General features: G+C 39.7%; 1 protein-coding gene across 1 annotated transcript; it reads right to left on the reverse strand.

Moving 5' to 3' along the window:
* Window positions 1–177: 177 nt before the first annotated feature.
* Window positions 178–6,272, reverse strand: entpd5a (ectonucleoside triphosphate diphosphohydrolase 5a). Its single transcript, XM_059353189.1, has 13 exons — window positions 5,805–6,272; window positions 5,389–5,468; window positions 4,979–5,122; window positions 4,517–4,592; window positions 4,008–4,043; window positions 3,496–3,584; window positions 3,332–3,411; window positions 3,143–3,204; window positions 2,945–3,046; window positions 2,114–2,257; window positions 1,949–2,005; window positions 1,050–1,165; window positions 178–931 (listed from the first exon to the last, which is right to left on the reverse strand). The coding sequence occupies exons 1-13, from the start codon at window positions 6,247–6,249 to the stop codon at window positions 848–850; spliced, it is 1,515 nt and encodes a 504-aa protein (XP_059209172.1). The 5' UTR covers window positions 6,250–6,272; the 3' UTR covers window positions 178–847.
* Between the last annotated feature and the right edge of the window lie 13,785 nt (window positions 6,273–20,057).

Raw genomic sequence — 20,057 nt, forward strand, 5'->3', positions numbered from 1 at the left:
AATAGAGTTCAGAGGCAGGGCCCCTGCAATTTAGCCAAGCTTGATAAGGTATTTTCCACTGTAGACAAAACAAACAGTAATGGCTGAACTTTAACTAAACTACAGGCATTAACCTCACACATGTAACAGCCATACGAGTCTGTAGGAGGCGTCTCCACAGTGCTTCTCTCAGTCATGGTGAATCCAGCACTACGTGATGAATACATACAACTCTGGTCGACATCAAAGCAACTGTCTTAGCTACAATATCTGCAATAAAAGTGTTATGTGCAAAGTTGAAGAAAAGAAGCTGTACGGTTGTCTATTTCCAATGATGGCTAGGGGGGAAATGCATTATGGTTCGAGTAAAATGATTTACTGCTAGAATAAAATAAAAAAAATTACAAGCATTTAGAAAGACAATTATGGTTGCACTTCGAGCAACTAGTCTCTAAATAAATTCCACTGCACTGTACAGTGCACACCAGGACCACAGTAAATACCAAAATACCATGACTGGTGGTGTTGCTTCTAAACTACCCTCTACACACTCAACAGGTAGACATTTCAGATCAGACAGCCATAAGGAATCAAAAATGTAAACGTTTTACAAAAATAAAGTCAGCCCACCAGTCATGAGCTCAACATACAGTAGAAATAGCTGGCCTTAAAAAAATATAGTGATTTCTTTTTTCAACAGGTCTCAGAGTGTTCGCAGGGAGCTGAGGTTGAGGAAAAGAGGAGGGGGCGTGGTGGGACCGGGTGTGTCTGTGAGGGGACGGGCTGATCGAGGGTGGACAGAGGACAGGAAGCCCCACAGTGACAGACTGTCCTTCTCAGTGCCGGCTGCAGTGACAGCGAGCTGTCCTTAGTGGATGTTGAGGTTTCTGAAGTAGTCGAAGGTTGCCCCCAGGGCCCAGCTCGTCTCTACGTTGTTCACCTTCTTGGCGAGCTGTTGAACAGAGTTTTGATTAGTGATTTTGACAATGTTTAAGTATTGTAAAGTGCTGTACTGACTGATTTTCACATTTTGTATCCCGTCCACAGTAATCTTCCCCTGATTTGCTCACCTGCAGCACAGTGCTGTCCTTGAAGCCAAAGCCCTCCTTTAGCAGACAGGTGATATATGTCATATCCATGCAGAGGAAGGGGCTGATAGCACGGTACTTGGTCATTTTGTTGCACACTGCAAAAAAAAAAAAAAAGCCACAGGTTTCAGACATGACATTTACACGTGTTTCACATATCGCTGATAAAAAAAGCATTTGACAGAGACACCTTGTTGCACCATATAATGGAGTCATGTTCCATGTCTTAACAAAACCAAACACCTTTTCTAACCCCTGTGCTACATGATTAAAAGATGACCTTTCTGTTTTGTTTGGCTGAATAAACAGGGAGGTGCGAGGGTCAGCACAGGGCTGCGGGTGGGTGGCAGTGTTAAACAGTTAGTGTGTGTTTCAGTATGTGTCAGCCCCCAGGTGGTGTGTGGCTGTCAGGTGCCCTCCTGCCTGCCTGGGCCAGACAGACATCTTCAGCTCAGCTGCCAGCCCAGCCTGAGCCAGGCTTGTTCCTCGAGACCATGTGACAGTGTTCTCACAACACAAACAGCCTTGCATAACACGTCAACTCATTCCTACTTGCTATAAATCTGGTTCTACATGGGCATTGGAGGTGTCACACACTCGAACTGATAAGCATGGTTGCTAAACATTTTACAGTGATGTTAACATGCATTCTATAACAATCGTCAACAATTTAATTGTTGATTCTTTTGACAGGACAGGCTGTGCCCGTTTGGTGCAATTGTGCCAAGTGTTTGGGCACAAACAAGGTTTAGTGCTTTTGCTGTTTAGAGCACAGGCTGTGCTGCATGAAGCGGTTAGAGGACTGATATATATAACTTGTAAGATTGTTGGTTTCATACACAAGTTTATACAACCCTAGAGAAGATACCATCAACTCTTACCTTCTTTGGCTCTCTTCTTAAAATCCCTGACTTCAACCGAACCACCCCGACTGCCATCTGTGCAGAAAAAACATGCAAACTAAATACCCATTTTCTGCAAAAGATGATAATTAGCATGAAAGGTAATGGTACTGGAAGGTGACTCTTTGGTGTGAGCCCACTCACCGATGAGGCCAGACTCCACAGCTCTGTCGAAGTAGTAGGAGAATGCGTAGAAGACGCTGCTGCCCTTCACTTCATAAGGCTGGTGCACTATTCCTTTGATAACCTTCATTACCTCATAGTAGCACAGCTTGTAGCCTGCATAGCCTGAAGACAGAGGGAGAAGGTAAATGTCATTTTATTCTAACTAATATTGAAAATAGTGGAGTAAACAATGAGTTAAAGGTGCTTGGAGGCAGCAATGGTTGGAATGCATTGTGAAAGTTTGGAGCCTCAGTTTTGAGGTCAGCCAGGGGTTGCAGCTGGGGGTTCATCAGACAATATACAAGGGAAGCCCCAGAAGGATGAGTTTCACACAGCCCCATGGGTATGGTTGGCCAAGATGTGCCGGCAAAACCATGTGCTGACAAGAGCGGCAGTTAGCGCGGCCCTGTTGGGCTGTCTATTTTTACCACATAATTGTGAGCAGTCCAGATCAAGCCGCTCGTTACACAAAAAAATAACAACTCAGGGACAAGCCCAGCATCTTTTGGCTACTTGACTGTGGTATGGGAGTGACTGCCTTATTTGTGAAGTTAACTGACAGTTTTCTTTTCGTTTAAATACAAGGTTGACTGCAGTATAATTGTTCAAGAGGGAAGACGGAGAGAGAGAGGGGATGACAAAACATGCGTTTGGCGCCAAGGTTACAGAAACTTCAGCGGGTAAATGTTCTCATGAGAGACTGTATTGTACTGTACTCTATTGTGTTCCAGAGTTGAGAAAGGAATGCACGGATTGCTGCATCCAAGACTCTGGGAAGGCAATCAAAACCTCAGGAAGCTTTTATCTTACCGTCTGGAATCCCGCTAACTTTGTAGGTGGTTCCTCCAAAAGTCACATCTTCTCTGAACTTTTTCGGCAGGCAGGAACTAGTGAAGATTTTCCAATCTAGACCTGGGAAAACAAAAACAAGAAGCAGTTTGTCATCTTCAAGTGAACACATTTATGACAGAATGACACAAAACAGAGAGGTGATAAAAATGTCTCTACCATCAGCTCCTAGTGCTCCGAGGGTTGCCAGTCGTGCTGCATACAGTCCATTTCCAAGGTAGCTGTGTGATGACATACAATTATGGTATGTTTATAGACAGATGTGGATGTTTTCCTCTACAGAAAACTGATATTATGGGCAAAATCCAATCCATTAACAATATAGCATCTTCTTTGTCTTTTATTTACCTGTGTGTGTAGAGTTGGTAGGTATGTTCAAAGAGGTTGAATCTAGCAATGTAGGTGGCGGGAGCAGACTGGACCGTTTTCTGTTGGATAAACAACAAAATGTTTAGTGGCAAGAACATTTGTACTTATTAAATCTTATTTACCACATAAGATATTTCATTCACCTTTGACTTGGGAAGGAATGTGATCTGTGTGGATCCGCCACCCAAATCCAGGATGCCTACTGTCCTCCTTGTGTTGGAGTACAAGTGACCTGTGGAAAATAAGCAGCATAAGGTGCTGTCCATCATCAGTGCAACAAACAGAGCACACTGTGTAATCTTGTGGCTTTATCACCAGTTTCAGTTAGAATTTCTTCCTTTTTTAACCTTTACTGTCAGTATGATGCATGCACATTACAGATCATGTCTTTCCCCACCGGGAAGGAAAAGACCTTTGCGGTTTGAAGCTTAAGGTGGTTCTTAAAAATAAATTTGAAGGTGCCATAGCTGTGCGTAAAAACACGAGGGAGATATTGCTTGTTTTTGCAACCTGTTTTGGGACCAGTGATTCAAGCTTATAACCTCAGACAGGAGACAAGAGTCTTTCACTGCTGGGCTTCTGTGTACATTGGAGCCTCAGATATGAGCCTCCTGACCACTAACACCACCATAGCAAAACACAAGCAATGTCTTACCTGTAAGGAAGTTCACTGTGACCCAGGCGAGGACTCCTAAAACAGCACATGGGTGAAAATGTCTGCATTAGTACAAGCCTGAGAGGTGATTACAACTGCTACATTTTCACTTTTTTAATGTGTTCAAGCAGAATGAACTGGAAAGGATTTCAATAAAGTAGCAGAGTTGGTGTAGGATTGCAGACCAGCCCAGGTAATTAGAATAGTCTCAGATGTCAAGTAATTGGGCTCATAAACTGAGGATAATAACAGGCACATGATGAAACATAACATAGTGAGGGTGTCTTAATGAGTGATGTGGAGGATCGCACTAAATTAATGGGCGTGGGGCAACAACTCACACTGCTTATTTATTTGTTTCAGCGAGGTAGTTACAGACCTCTTGTAAAAAGATTTATGAGAGCAGCTTGTTTGGTGAATTAGGCTGTTAAAGCACCTGGTCAGACAATATATGTCATATTGCATCACATATATATAAAGTGGTTACAGAGCATTGAAAGATAACTTACCTTCTTTTGCTCCATTCATGATGGAAACACTGTTGTTTGGCACAAAGAAAGGGGACTCATCGAACACCTCTTTCACCTGTGGAATAGATTCATCACCATTTCATTACAATTATCTACCAATTATGTGTTACTACAACATAACAATGCTGGACCGCACACCCAAATATTATGCTGTCGTCAGTCTATTCAGGCTCTGGTTCTGTTTTAGAGTGACAGATAACTCAACCACAAGCATGGCTGGAACAGTAGCCTGGATTTAGTACTTTAAATGACAAATATGGTTACTCCACACAACCCCACAACAGCTGTTTTTTTGCAACATGATAGCCACCAAATGGGCAGACTTGCTGCCTTTTTTTCAGTGACACTTGTAAGCACTTAGTGGTTTCTCATCCCGCTCCTTGGCGGGACGGGTGGTGTTTGTGCCAAACTGTCTGAGGGCAGAGAGAAAACGTGCCTCACCTCCTTAAGAAGAGCATTGGCCTTGTCTTCAGGCAGCAGACGCAGACCCGCTGTGGCCTTCAAGACCACCGGGGTCCTCCTCCAATCCTCCTCCGGCACTGTCTTCTTGGCGATCTTCAGCAGCTGTCGGATAGTGTTGCCACCCTGTGGGCGAGGCAGCGTACTCATCAGAAGGAGAGGCATTTCATAATCGAACTGGAAACATTTCTTCAGTGGTCAAAGTCTTTAAAAATGTGTAACAAACAGGAGTGGGCAGCAGTCATCACTATGAGGCATTTTTTGGTAATTACGCAGTGTTTACATCACATGAACCCAACCCAAAGAAAATCCCTGTGGTTTGCAGACAGTGAACAACTCCTTAATATACCTGATAATTAATAATAAGTGATGGTGTAAACATGGATACATACCTCCTCAGGGTTGTCCTTATAAGCAGAAAGTCCAGGCTTCACTGCGTGGTACATTTCATTGTCCAGAACTGGCAGCTCAACTAAAAAATAAAAAAAGAGCTTGTGTCAGGGAAGAGATCATAGAGTGCATATGATATTTTTAGGATAAAATAAAAACTCCAGTACATGTCATTGTACAGCCCCTGATATTTAGTACTTCACTACATCCTGATTCAGTTTTAGAGGTCTGCTTCCTACACAGTTGAGTCACTCAGGCAAATTAAAAGTCCACTTCAGCTACTTTTAGAAGTTTTATTGCCCCTGCAATGTTTGTCCTTACACCTCACAGTGAATGACCTAACAGCATGCAGACAGAGTGGGAGCCAGGCAGCATGTGTTTGGAGATAGAGTAGTTTAGAGAAAGTAAGCGCACTTACCAGGATCTTTCTGGATGAACTTGTAGATGTGGATCCTGCTGCCTGTGCTCCCAGCGTCAAACATGATCCCGTAGAAAACCCGGCTCATGTTGACAGGGGAGGAGGCTTCAGGCACCGGCTGGTAAACGTCGAGTTGTGGGTAAGGCTCAGATGCAGGATGCACGACTTCGGGCACGGGGTGGATAGCCTCTGGTATGGTGTGGATGACTTCAGGTGCCGGGTGGAACACCTCGGGGATCTCGGGGTAGGTCGGCACGCCGGGCTGCGGGACTTCTGGCTCCGGGTTGGAGACCTCAGGGAGGAGGTTTTCCGTGTTGGCAGAGTGCTCCCGGTAGCGGTAGAAGTGGGGGACGTAGCGGTGGTGCCGGTAGTATGTCGCCTCCACTGAGAGGCTCCCAGCCACAAGCCACACGCATAAAGTGAGGAGGAGGCTCGGCGTGGCCATTGTTTCACAGCCGGGGAGAAGAGAGAAAAGTAAGGCTGAGGAGAAGAAGATTTGCTGGATGCTGGAGTCAAAGAGTGACAGCAGGGGCCCTGCAGAGAGAGAGAGAGAGAGAGGGAGCAGTGGAGATGGAGAGAGGCAGAGTGGATGCGATGCACACTCAGGACTGCCCGGTCACCCGTTGACAGTATATAAAGACATAAGGGCTTGGCATGGGGCCACACCGAGTGCAGCCATCAACCAATCCAGTGGCGGTCCATCCCAGCTCCATCAGGAGTCCCCCCTCCCGTGAGCTGAGCCGGAGACCGACTACCTGCCTACCGACTGCATTTCCATTTTTTTTTCTTTTTTGAGGGAGGAGAAGAGGATTATTTTTGGTTATGTTTTTCCCCTCCTCATCTTTACTGGTTATTCTGGAGCCAAAAAATCCCCTAAGGAAAGGAGAAAGGGACTTATAAAGAGTCAAAATGAATGGCTCACACTCAAAAAGCCTAACGAAATTGTCTTAAAATACTTTTATGGGTGTATTTAAGACTTACATAGTAGTTTGCCTCAGTAATTCCTTCACCCAGCAGCTCTTTGGACTTTCACAACTTCACTAATTTGGCTACTGGTTAAATTAAGAGTGATTTTAATTTGTATCTGGCAGTCATAAAGGTGCATCTGTAGAGTTTTGAAATAAATTACTAGTTTTAAACACAATTTCAAAATTTTTCTCATCTCTGCACTCATTTTTGGAATAAACCTGCTAAGTACTGGTAAGTCTTTTTTATTTGAAACACATTGGGGCTTTGTGGGGAAGACAATAAAATAAATAAAGCAACTAAAACTCCTATTTCAGACTGAAAATGTGACTCATAGGTAGAATGGATTCTGGCTTTGTTTTATAAGGTATTACTACATCTACTGAATCATGTTCAGTAGCTGGAGTGAATCATGCCTGCATTTAAAAAAAAAATCCTTTCTGCCTCCTTTTCATGATCCTACAATAATCACCACATTAAATCTGCTGCAGCCCTTTCACCAACCTTAAAAAATGCAAATGTGACCTGCACTCCAGCTGGCATAAAAGTTAAAAGAATGTTAGCAATCATCTCACTCCCACTCATCCTTGTGTTAACCACAGGCTTTCCAAGGGAAAAATATTTGGGCAGCAAGGCACGTTTCACGAGAGAATGCATGAAAAGCATGAGTGGCTGTTTCTGCGCTTTAGGTGGGTGGTTGGCACGGCATCATAAGTCCATGCTGTAGTGTATCAGCTAATGCTTTTTCATGTAATGTTCAGAGTTACTGGCTTTAGTGGAGGATGCAGAGACAGCAAGGATATCCCACAGCAGCGCAGGCACAGCAACTCAGAGACCTTACATGAACTGAAGATTTATACCGGGTCTGTGATATTTTTCACCCACTTTGTATCAACAGAAAGAGGACAGACTTCTGAAAGGAGCCGCTGGTAGTCTAGCAATTGAGGCATCCGTGAGGAACTGACCCTGCCCCAGCCCTGACCTAACATGTGCTTATACGAGAGAGCTTCACCTCAGGCAGCAGGCGACTGAGGCAGAAACCGAGCTGTCGGCCAGCCCAGGCAGGAGGGTAAGGGGAGGGCAGAGGTCCTGCAGATGGGCACAAGAGAGTGCAGGAAGTCCACAGAGAGGACAATGTGGGGAGGGTGGGGCTTGGCACCAGTCTTCACCCATCATGCCATTCCACTCCCAGGACACTCGACTGTGCAAAGCACTGTTCCAACACTGTAATTTGGACTAAAAATATTGGACTTTCTTTCCTCCTTCCTTTTTTCTAAATACTGTGGCTACTTTTTTCAATCCTGCGGCTCACCAGAATGGTCGTTTGCCCCTATCAAAGCATACATGTGCAGGACCTCTCACTGACTTGTGCCCATAGATGTCTTGGTTGCATGTTAACAGTGTGATAATGTGATTATAAACCCCTGGATTAAACGTTAAAAAAAAAAAAAAAAGCCCTATTAGACATGTTAAAGAAGCCATGTTTTGTCTGGAGTGTGTTTTCATGTTGAAATCATTGTTAAATATTTTCTTGCTGTTGATGTTCAGACACATCTTGTGGTTAATGTAGCAATAAATTAGGTCAATGTGCAGTGTTTTTAGAGCTGCAATCCACCTCAGACCATGTGTTGCATGAATCACAGCATGTTTTAGTTTTAAACACACACCCACTTTTGTAATACTATCATTCATAATGTGATGAAGTAGGAACTCCCATCTGTGTAGAATGAGTCATTTGAAGCATTTTTAGGCAGTGGAAAATTTGACAATTTTTGACAAAAATCGACATACCTATCTATCTGTCTGTCTGTCTGTCTGTCTGTCTGTCTGTCTGTCTGTCTGTCTATGTATTCATCTATCTATCGCTATCACTAACAAAAAGATAATGTTAACAATATTTAAAGGTTAATTCAAGCATAATAAAGTAGGAACTCCCATCTGTGTAGAATGAAGATTTTAGATTTTACACAGAAAACATGTAAAATGTTCAGTTTTGAGTAGAGATTAAAAAAAAAAAAAAATCTTTATGTTGCCAGATCATGTTCGGATGTCATCCAAATGTTCACTGCTACCGTATAATCTGTATGTAAAGTGCTCCTCTACAGCATGACACAGCACATCTCAAACACAATGTTTTAAAGGACATTTTGGTATTTTCTTTCAAGTTAACTGAAACCATAAAGCATGAGAAGAGACCCCAGCTTTGTAATCTACACTGTGCAATATATCATTAATATGCTGCAATGTTACCCTCAGGAATGCCATGTTTGTGGGTGTCCTACCCCAAGAAGTCCATTGAAGAGACCCAAACCTTGTCATTACAATTCCAATGATAATGACAGCTTTGAAAAGCTCAGGGTTATTTCAGTTTTCTCTCCTCACTGTCATAGTAATTACCTTTAAATTTAGTCTTCAAACTTTGTTGATGATGCCAGAGCATAGAGTGACCCTATATGATACAGTTTACAGTAGCTACACCCAACACTTTTGCGTTATTTACTTTTATGTTTGATGAATTATCTGCACTGGACACTCTCCGGCTCCTGCAGAGAAGCTGAACAAGATAATGGAGAGAATTCAGTGGTTCTGAGCCTGAATTATGACCTGCACTAAGATGTAAACCGACTGCATTTTTTACGTTGATCTTAGTGGTTTTCCCATAACTCCAGCAAAAAACAACTGTGGCGATGGCAGCGACTAACACATAGTTCTTTTCAGGACAACCTGGACAATACTGCTGACAGGAGCCAAATGTATTTCATGTCGGCGTGTGGGAGGAGATCATGTGCAAACAGATCCTGTTTGATAGAGCCCAGCATGACAAGACTGTAATTACAAGAGAAGTGACAAATAGTGTGACAGTCGGTTGTTGAGCAGAACAGACATCTGTATCTTGCATTCTGCCACAGTGATTGGTTGATTGATTGATTAAAATATTTAGTTTTTCTGGAGAGTTATAAAATACTAGACTGCAGCCAAAAGTTTAAAAAGCAATATCTGATGATACAGTTTTTCTCACTCGCTTTGTTGCATTTCTCACATCACTATTTACATTTGCACAACAGTTAATGCATTTCTCAAAACAATTAGTACAAACTGCAAAATCTAGTTGATAACCTGCAAAAGTGTGTCACTTGCTCAAAATGGATAGTTCATTCCTCAAAAGCAAGTATTCACGTCAAAGAAAATGTCAGTGTCATCAAGATGAAAAGTCCTGACACCATGTTTATGAACAGGTAGTCAAATGTCTCTGTCATGTTTTCATTATGACAGTTTACTCTGTAAATGTTTTCCAATGCAAAAAAGTCAGATCTTGGTGACGCTACCTGAAAATGCTCCAGACAGCACCATATACTATTTGCACAGCCATTTGAAAACTGCAGTAAAGTTACACATTACTGTATTTAGTGAGGCAACTGAGTACAACACACTGAATATGTGTGTTTCACATTTTTATTGCAATTGCTTTGCAATTCTAATTTGTTCACAGCATTGTGCAAAAGAAAATATACACCCTTATTTAGAACAAACATAAAGTCCCTTTGGGTAGAGCTGTGCACAGCTGTTGGAACAGAACATGCAACATATGTTCCTCTCTGTCTGGCCACACAGTTTCATCTACATCACAGCCAATATCATCTCTTGCAATGCAGCGAGGAAAGTATCTCCTCGAGTGGCGAATCCACCCTCTGCAGGACTCTGCTGTGATGTCATCACATTTCATCTCCTTCCTCCCTGCACCCTCACCCCTCTTCCACGAGGCTGACCTTCCATTTCCGTGTCACTGTATTGTAGAAATGGTCCACTCTATGTCCTGCTTGGTTCATATGTGTTGTAAAGTGTTTATGGGTTTATGGATTTAGCTCTGAGTGATTGTAGAGAAGTGACTTATCATTGGTCCAACTAATGCTTCACACAGCCCTTCTCATCAGTGAAGGCTGAGGTTTGCCTGAGAGAAATTATTTTAATTTAGGAGACATTTCCAGGGGGAAAAAAGATTAAAAAAAAATGTGTAAAAATGATAGATTTTGACAACTAGTTCAACATTTTTGTATGTATTGACTCAAGCAATGAAAAAGGGACTATTAGTTTTATATGGAATGACTATTCAGCATTCACAAGTAGAGTTAATTTAAACTTACATGACATAAGCAATGATAATGTTATAAAACAGCAGAGAGTTGTATGAAAGAAATTGATGCATGTCCAAAAGCATTTGCAATGTGTTGTAACGAATGAGAAACTTCTACTATGATGAGCACAAATGACTAAATGCTGTGGAGGTTGAACTAACTATTGTGCAAATGTTAATAATAGTGATGTGAGAAATGCACCAAAGCGACTGAGAAAAACTGTAAATAAATGTGAATATGGAAAACGATGTTACAGTTTTTAAAATGATGGTGTTGTTTTTGTTAATTCTGGCAAAGCCGTCCTACTACATGTATCAACAGACTATAATAAGACCATTTTGAGAGTATCAGGGCATTTAAAAAATTTGACTTTTTCACCAAAAATTTCGACATGCTATAGTATGACATTTCTCATTTTTTTAGGACATGTTCTAAAATTGTTGTTTTTATAATGTTTTGGGATGTATTATTCAATTAGTATGACCAACAAGCTATTTTAAAAATAGCTTGCTAAAAAAACAGAAGGACCATATTTTGACTTTTTTTTGTCATACTATAGTATGATTTTTTTTTTTCTTCAAATTTTGGACATCTCAAAATGTGGTGTTTTTTTCCTGGTAATTAAAAAAAATATACTACTACATGTATCAACAGACTAAAATAAGCCTATTTTTGACAGTTTTGGGGCTTTTTAAAATTTTTCATTTTTTTCAAATTTTGGACATAGTAGAAAAAGCACAATTGTTAATCTTATGATTTATTCCTATTCCTATGGCTTATTCCTGTTAGCTGGTATCAGGGTCCTGGTACTGTCAAGGGTAATATAACCTTCACAGTCATCATTAATACTGTCAGAAAACCTGTGGTTTTACCATGACAAATGAATAACAACAGACAATCAAAAGCAGGGTGGCAAAATACAGGCATGTGCTCACAGGGGAGACAAAGACAATCGGACAAGAGGAGGAAACACAGGTATAACAAGGGGAAGGATTATTACAAATGAGACACGTGTAAGGAACGAAAACTACAAAATAAAACAAGAAGTGCACACACACAAGACAAGCAGACAAGGTGTCCATAAAGTATCTTTGCAACTTAAAAACATTATTACAAAAGCAAATAAACAGACAAATGTGTGGAAATTATTAAGACAGTATTCGATTTTCTTGAAATGTTCGCTGTAGCATAGCCTCATCAATGTGCACAATGGCTTCAGGGATATATTGCTCTAGGTCAGTGATGTCCCATATCTTTGTTCGATACATAATATCTTTAACATAACCCCACAGAAAGGAGTCCAGGGCAGTGATATCTGGTGAACGAGGTGGCCAGGGTATCCGGCCATCCCTTCCACTGCTCCATTTTTAAATGGGGTTCATTTACCACTACCAATTTCATCAACAGGGTACCTGAAATACACAAATGCAATTCAGTTTGATCAATGCGCTGCAGAAAAGCCTGAAAATTCATGAGGACTTGCACATGATGAAGAGCAAAACAAGCTGGTGAGTTCATTTTTACACACAGCCACAAGAAAAGAAATGCATCTCAAGCTTTCTCTCCACAAAACATGATCCAGCTAGCTTGTTCATCGTAGAATACAACTTTTCTGTGATTTACAGTGGACAACTTTAAATCTGTAGCATCTAAAAAATGTGCTGCGCTGTGTCTTAACAGCTGTCCTGTGTGTAATTATGTTGACATTTATTATGTAAGAAAACAACAACCAAACAAAATGACCATAAAACAAAAAAAAAACAACCCTCACATTCCGAGTTACATGGTCTAATGCTATTTTAATCTATGTCAGTGGTCGCAGAAAAATTAAAAGTGCTTGCTTGGGAAAGGCAGTCACACTGCTGGTCTTGATGTGTTAACCATACCTCATATGTCACACAGATCCTTGCTCTAAAATACCACTTTAAGTTACATAAGATAACACCAAAGAAGCTTATTTTCGATTCCTTTTATTCTCACGGACTTCTGCTGCTCGTAGTAAAGATCAAGCAATCAAACTGACATGACAAACTTAAGTTTACTGAACAAAAAAGGCACTTTTGCTTCTTTTGCTAGCAGCTGTTTTCCATCTTCCAAGTCTTACTTCATGCTGGTAAAGTGGAGTCCAATAAGCTTCTGGGGAGAAAAAAGAGGCATGGTCTGGACCAACTTGAATCATCTCTATTTTAGACATGTATGGCACTGTCACATATGTCCAGTTAGGGGAGGGAACACTGTCATGTGGTTGACTCTAAACATGTGACTTCAAGACAGCCATTTTCTCATTGTGAGGTGACAAAATAGTGGAAAAAAAGAAAGAAAAAGACAAATAATGACTCCATAAAGGCTAGTCCAACTGTAGTTACTGCACATCACCAGTGGTGGAAAGTAACTAACTACATTTACTCAAGTACCGTACTTAAGTGCAGTTTGGAGGTACTTGTACTTTACTTCAATATTTCCATTTTATGTAACTTTATACTTCTACTTAGTTACTTTTCAGGTTAAAATTTAACTTAAAAAACTTGATAAATTTAAAATGATGAAACTTTTTTCCACCCCAATTAAACCTCATAACAGTATACTAAGTAGTTTAAATGAACCCTATCTCTACCAAATTAAAACGCTGCTTACATTAATGCATCTATGACAATAATCTAATAACATATTTGTAATATGATGGGACAATCTGAGTGAGTACAGTTTCTTTTGATACTTTAAGTACATTTTGATGCTGATACTTTTGTAAGTTTTGAATGCAGGACTTTTACTTTTTACTTACTACAATTTTGAGGTACTTGTACTTTACGTGAGTGGTTCCATTTAAAGTAACTTTATACTTTTTACTCCACTACATTTAGCTGACAGCTTTCGTTACTTTTCAGGTAAAGATTTAACATAAAAAACCTGATACATTAAAAGTGATTAGCTATTTTTTATGAAATGGAACCTTATAACAGTATATTAAGTTGTTAAAATTAGCCCTATCTTGAGAAAAATAAAATGCTCCTTACCTAAATATATCAATAATAATAATAATACAATAATATATTTGGAATATATAAAATAATCTGAGTGGGGGTCATTCCGCATTAAGATTACTTTTACTTTTGATACTTTAAGTACATTCTGATGCTGATACTTTTGTACTTTTACTTCAGTAAGTTTTGAATGCAGGACTTCTACTTGAAGTGGAGTAATTCTGCAGTGTGGTATAAGTACTTTTACTAAAGTAAAGGACCTGAATACTTCTTCCACCGCTGCACATCATGAGGAATAGACAGATGCATGCAGCACTTGTCACTTTCAACCCAAAACCAAAAGGCCGTTTGCTAGATCACACAAAGGGAAAATTGTACAGGATGCAAACCAACCTGCAGAAAGATTGGTGCATTGATGTAGATGAACATAAACAGAGTTATGTGAAGAATAACGATGAAGAATAACGATTAGGCCCAGAGTTGTAATCAGATGGCTGATAACCTCTCATTTAGTCGTCATGTACATGTTTGTGGGTGCGTGTTTTGCTAGTCTCTCATGACTTTGGTCATTTTGTCACATTTTTGCTCAGACTGGCTTTTCCACAGTAGCATCTTGAGGTATTTAGCCTGACTGGTCTGTGCTTAAGTTGGTTTGCAGAGAGTATGGCCTGTGTGAACTTTGGTATAAAAAAAATCCAGAGCTGATACTGGGTGCAGTTATGGAAGCTTTGCAGAATTTCTAGCAAATGCATTTTAACAGCATTTAAAGTATGCATTCCATGTGTATAATGTTTTTTAATTTTGTGTGTCTAATACAATCTGATTGTATTTAACCGATTAATGATTGCACAAGTTAAATCAGCGAGATAAAAGAAAGAAATCCAGTAACTTTAACATGATTCAGTGATGAAAAAAACACCTATTTCTATTAAGATGATTGTCAGGATGATATATGATGACCAATAACCAATGGTGGAAAAAGTATTCAGATCCATTGCTTAAGTAAAAGTACTAATAACACACTGCAGAATTACTCCACTCCAAGTAAAAGTCCTGCATTCAAAACTTACTGAAGTAAAAGTACAAAAGTATCAGCATCAAAATTTACTTAAAGTACAAAAGTGAAAGTACTCATTATGCAGAATATTCCAATATTATTATTGGGTTATTATTATTATATTACTTAATATACTGTTATGAGATTTAATTTATAAAAATGCTTAATTACTTTAAATGTATCATGTTTTTTATGTTAAATCTCGACCTGTAAAGTAAGTGGAGCTGGCAGCTAAATGTATTGGAGTAAAAAGTATAACATTTGCCTCAAAATGTAGTGGAGTAGAAGTATAAAGTTACATATAATGGAAATACTCAAGTAAAGTACAAGTACCTCAAAATTGTACATAAGTAAGTACTTGAGTAAATGTACTTAGCTACATTCCACCACTGCCGACAACCCTAACCCTTTTTATTTCGTAGCTTATAGAACGCATGGATACTGCTGACAAGGAGCACAGGGAAAACAAAATGGAGAACAAATTCCTCAAATAAAAAAGTATGGTCAAGTCCTCCTACTGTGATCTATTTGGAAGATACTGACTAATAGTAAGGTGAAATTAGAGCCCGGAAGGTGGAGAGGAACCACAATGAAGCCAGTGTGTCAGTGTGTTTCCGCTAATCTAATTTTATTCTTTTAACTGAACTTTGATGTCCTCAGAACACAAAGAAAATTGTGTTTATGTATATGAATATATATATAACCAGAACTAATGTTATTTTCCTCGACCACACCGGTCAGTAATGTTCAGATCGTGTACATCACTGAAGCCAATGATCACATCTTCAGCCGCCCCAGAACCAGGAGAGTGTAATGTGCGTGGGGAAGACCATAGTTTATTACCTTTGAGGCCATAAGATGTATATTTCACCTCTGCTATGTTTAGTTATTTTTTACAGCTCATAAAACATCAACATTGATACTGGTGTGGTCCTGCCGGTCCTGTGTCAAATTGATTTAATTTTGAACACACTCAGCTATCTTTAGTACACTGACCCAGTAAATTTGATGTCACTGTGACCCCACAAATTATGTATTTGGCCATAACTCAAGAATCAATCTGCTAACTATGACAAAATTTCACAAAAATGCCCAATAGGTTAAACTAATGAAGTGATGATATTCTATATCCAAATGTCAACTTTACTGTGACATCATAATGTTCTTTTAAAACACTTTATTCAATGCTGAAAGTCAGTGAAGAGAGCATGTTTCTCACTGGAAATAGTGATAACTTTCATTTAGCCAAAAAAATACACTTATTGTCTTTTATTCAGTGGTGGAAGAAGTATCAGATCCTTTATATAAGTAGAAGTACATATACCACACTATGACATTACTCCACTACAAGTAAAAGTCCTGCATTCAAAACTTACTTAAGTAAAAGTACAAAAGTATCAGCATCAAAATGTACTTAAAGCATCAAAAGTAAAATAACTTGTTATGCAGAATGACCCTTACTCAGATTGTTTTATATATTCCAAATATATTATTGGATCATTATTATTATTGATGCATTTAGGTAAGTTGTGTTTGAATTTTCTCAAGGTAAGGCTCATTTAAACTACTTAACATACTGTTATGAGGTTTAATTTTTTTAAAAATGTCTCATCAATTTAAATGTATCATGTGTTTTATGTTAAATCTTGACCTGAAAAAGTAACTAAAGCTGTCAGCTAAATATAGTAAAAAGTCCAGTATTTGCCTCAAAATGTAGTTAAGTAGAAGTATAAAGTTACATAAAATTGAAACATTCAAGTAAAAAAAATAAATCTAAATTATACTGAAGTACAGTCATTTCCACCACTGCCTTTATTGAATTATATATTACAGGCATATATTATATGAGTCTGGACAGACATCAATGTAAACTGCAACTGGACTGTTTACACAGAGGCATACAACTGTAAGGCAGTAATTCTAGTTCTACTTGGAACGCTCCATGCACTTTAAAATAAATCTGAAATGATGTTTGACATAAAATTAAGATCCCAAGGGATATGCTCATAATTAGAGACGGTTTTGTCACAGGCTTTTTTGTTTGTCCTGTAAACTCTCGGCAGCTGGACGATGCCTCGCTGTCCAGTGAGGCGCTGAAATATTACATAAAGGAAGCAGAGGACCTGCATATATTGACAAAATCAACAGTGAAGGAAAATGCCTCCCTGGCACTGGATAAGGTATGTTTGAACTGTAGGACAGCAAACAGCACTGTTACTATTAGGCAGTGCTTGGATAGAGACCATTCATTGCCGTAAAGTCATTTTCAATCATCTCAGCTATGAAACACTTGTCAGACCTGTGCAGAATATATTTCAGGTGGTTTTTCCCTTGTGTTGTTTACTTGTGCTGACCCTGTGTATTTTGCTTGTGGTCCTGCTGCTACCCCCACCACCTCCTGACTACTACCCAGCCTCTCAGTGGTCAGTGGTTGTGGTGAGTTTCCACTGGTCTATGGGTTCAAATTCAGTGGCTTCTCCTTCACAGGTTTCTGGCACTGATTCCCTAAGACAAATAAATATATGGCACATTAATCTTACCTCTGATGATGACAGTAAATGAAGGGGGTAAATCCACTATGTTGAAGCGTTGGCCACTCACTCAGCAGCAAAGGCTCGCACACAAACAATTATCTGTTTCAGGTCTTCTATATATATTGGCATAAAAATAATTAAGGATTTTCCGAACTTCGAGGTGTCATCCGGTATTACTACTTTACTCTTCTGTGTACACCTCAAGAACACATTTGGATTGATTGTAAACCGTGGTAAAAAAGATCCCTTACTTAAGTAAAAGTACTAATACAACACTGTGAAGTTACTCTACTACAAGTAAAAGTCCTGCATTCAAAACTTACTGAAGTACAAAAGAATCAGCATCAAAATGTACTTAAAGTACCAAAATTAAAAGTACTCATTATGCAGAATGGACCCACTCAGATTGTTTTATGTATCCTAAATATATGATATAATATTATATTATATTATATTATATTGAGGTGTGGAGCCAGGTTGGACACACTGGAGGAGGTGGAGGAGAGATGCACTGTCAAGATGTTTGATAAATAAAGTAATTTTGATTTGATTTGAATGATTGATTTGAAATTGATCATGATTTTCATGTCAAAAGTAAGTAAAGCGGGCAGCTAGTGGAGTAAAAAGTACAATATTCACCTTAAAATGTATCGAAGTAGAAGTATAAAGTTAAATAAAATGGAAATACTCAAGTAAAGTACAAGTACCTCGGAATTGTACTCAAGTACAGTACTTAAGTAAATGTACTTAGGTACATTCGACCACTTATGGTACAGAGGGCTGAGGTAGCCTCCCTGGAGCAGGACCTAATGCAAAGAAAGAGCAGAAGACCCTGATCCAGGCAAGCCAGGTAGAGCTGGAGAAGCTGCAGAAAGTGCTGTCCAAGCGGGAGAGGGGATGGGGCACGACAAACATCTAACGAGTATCTTTGTAGAGCAGCATACAGAGATGGAGCAGTTCCTCCAAGAGGCGCTGGATGTCACACAAAAAGGACTCCCACACCTGGACTCTGTATGCTGGCCACCTCAAGAAGAAGGCCAGCAGCATCGCCTTCAGGACGGAGGTTCAGAACAATAAAAACTCAAACCAACAGACTGAGGAGTTTCTTCCCCAGAGCCATGACCTCCATCACACCTTCTGCACAGACACACCCCAGCCACTGAAACTGTGACACTTTATGCACTGCACTTTAAATTGTTGTGTGCTGCTAAGTATCTATTTATTCATCTGTTAGGCAATTTTTCCATACCTTGTTTTTAACTGAATGTTCTATGCCTGTTGGCTTTATTTATTGTCTGTATGTCTTAGTCCGGTTTTATGCCTTTTTACCAAGTAATACCAAACAGAATTTCGTTGTACATTGTACAGTCACAAAGAATTTGGAATTTTGAGGGACTACAGGCTTATCACTGGAGGCTGAGAGAAGCCACAGCAAGAAAAATGAAGTTTCCGCACATCCACACTTCACAAAGGCCCCCACAGTACCAAGTCTGTCTATTCAGACATGAATAGACATGACTTATACAATTGTATAATTTTATAATTTCCATGACTCATACAATTGTATGTCTTTGTGATATTTTTAATACTTCATGTTTATCAGCACCAAGTGACCAACCTGCAGCTCATTCATTTGTCATCTAATCAAACATTCATTAACCTTTACCGCACTCAGGTGGAGCCTATCCAGGTTGTCAGACTATCACAGGGCTGACACATAGAGACAGACAATCACGCTCTCATTCACTCCTACGGGCAATTTAGAGTCACCAATTAAACCTAAGCTGCATGTTTTTGGACTGTGGGAGGAAGCCGGAGTACCTGGAGTGAACCCACACTGACACGGGGAGAACATGCAAACTCCACACAGAAGAGCCACAGGCCGGAGTCGAACTGGCAACCCTCTTGCTGTGAGGCAAGAGTGCTAACCACTACATCACAGTGTAGCCCTCATATAATCATAATGCTCTTAATTGTCTAACTTTATACCACCAATATATGTAAAGTCATGTGTACAATACCAGGGGTCAATGAAAGTTTGAACTTTTGTCGCCCTGTTTTTAACCAAGCAGCAATGTTCAGCTCTATGAAGGAACAAGTGCTCAGGCTGCTCTTTGTTAAAACGAGCAGGCAGAAGTAAAAGGTAATAAAACCTCCCAATAATTGCATTATGTTTGTCTTAGCAGAAGACTTGCTTGTTGCTTTTGCATCGCTCATTAACTTCATCCTAAATAATACTCCACAACCCACTTGTAATCCCTGCAAAAGAAGGGGCTTAAACTTGTGGATCAATTACCTCTGAAGAACAAAGTGCAGTGACACCAAGCAGTAGTTCAGGCTGAACTTCTAGTGACTCCTCCCTCTTCTTAATGTTTTAAACAGCCATTTTCTCAGCAGAAGAGGATACCATAAAACATCAGTTTGGCTTCAACCAATTTTCTTTTCCATCCAGCTGCTTAAAAAGAATGAAGAAAGAGTCTGGGCACAATAGTAAAAATAGGCCCAGCCACAGAGTCGTGTGCTTGGAAACAAACATCTGGTCACGTCGATTTGCTTTCAGCCTATTGGCCCCTCTTCACGTG

This window comes from Centropristis striata, chromosome 16, assembly GCF_030273125.1.
Source record: "Centropristis striata isolate RG_2023a ecotype Rhode Island chromosome 16, C.striata_1.0, whole genome shotgun sequence".
In the NCBI taxonomy this organism is placed as follows: Eukaryota; Metazoa; Chordata; class Actinopteri; order Perciformes; family Serranidae; genus Centropristis; species Centropristis striata.

What these genes read in the sequence shown, in the direction of transcription:
- entpd5a (XM_059353189.1), bottom strand. Translation starts at nt 6,249, where the DNA reads ATGGCCACGCCGAGCCTCCTCCTCACTTTATGCGTGTGGCTTGTGGCT. An exon ending in ATAAGGACAACCCTGAGGAG is followed by an intron (nt 5,123 to 5,388) that starts GTATGTATCCAT and finishes CCTCGCCCACAG; the next exon opens with GGTGGCAACACTATCCGACA. An exon ending in AGGACAGCACTGTGCTGCAG is followed by an intron (nt 932 to 1,049) that starts GTGAGCAAATCA and finishes TCTGTTCAACAG; the next exon opens with CTCGCCAAGAAGGTGAACAA.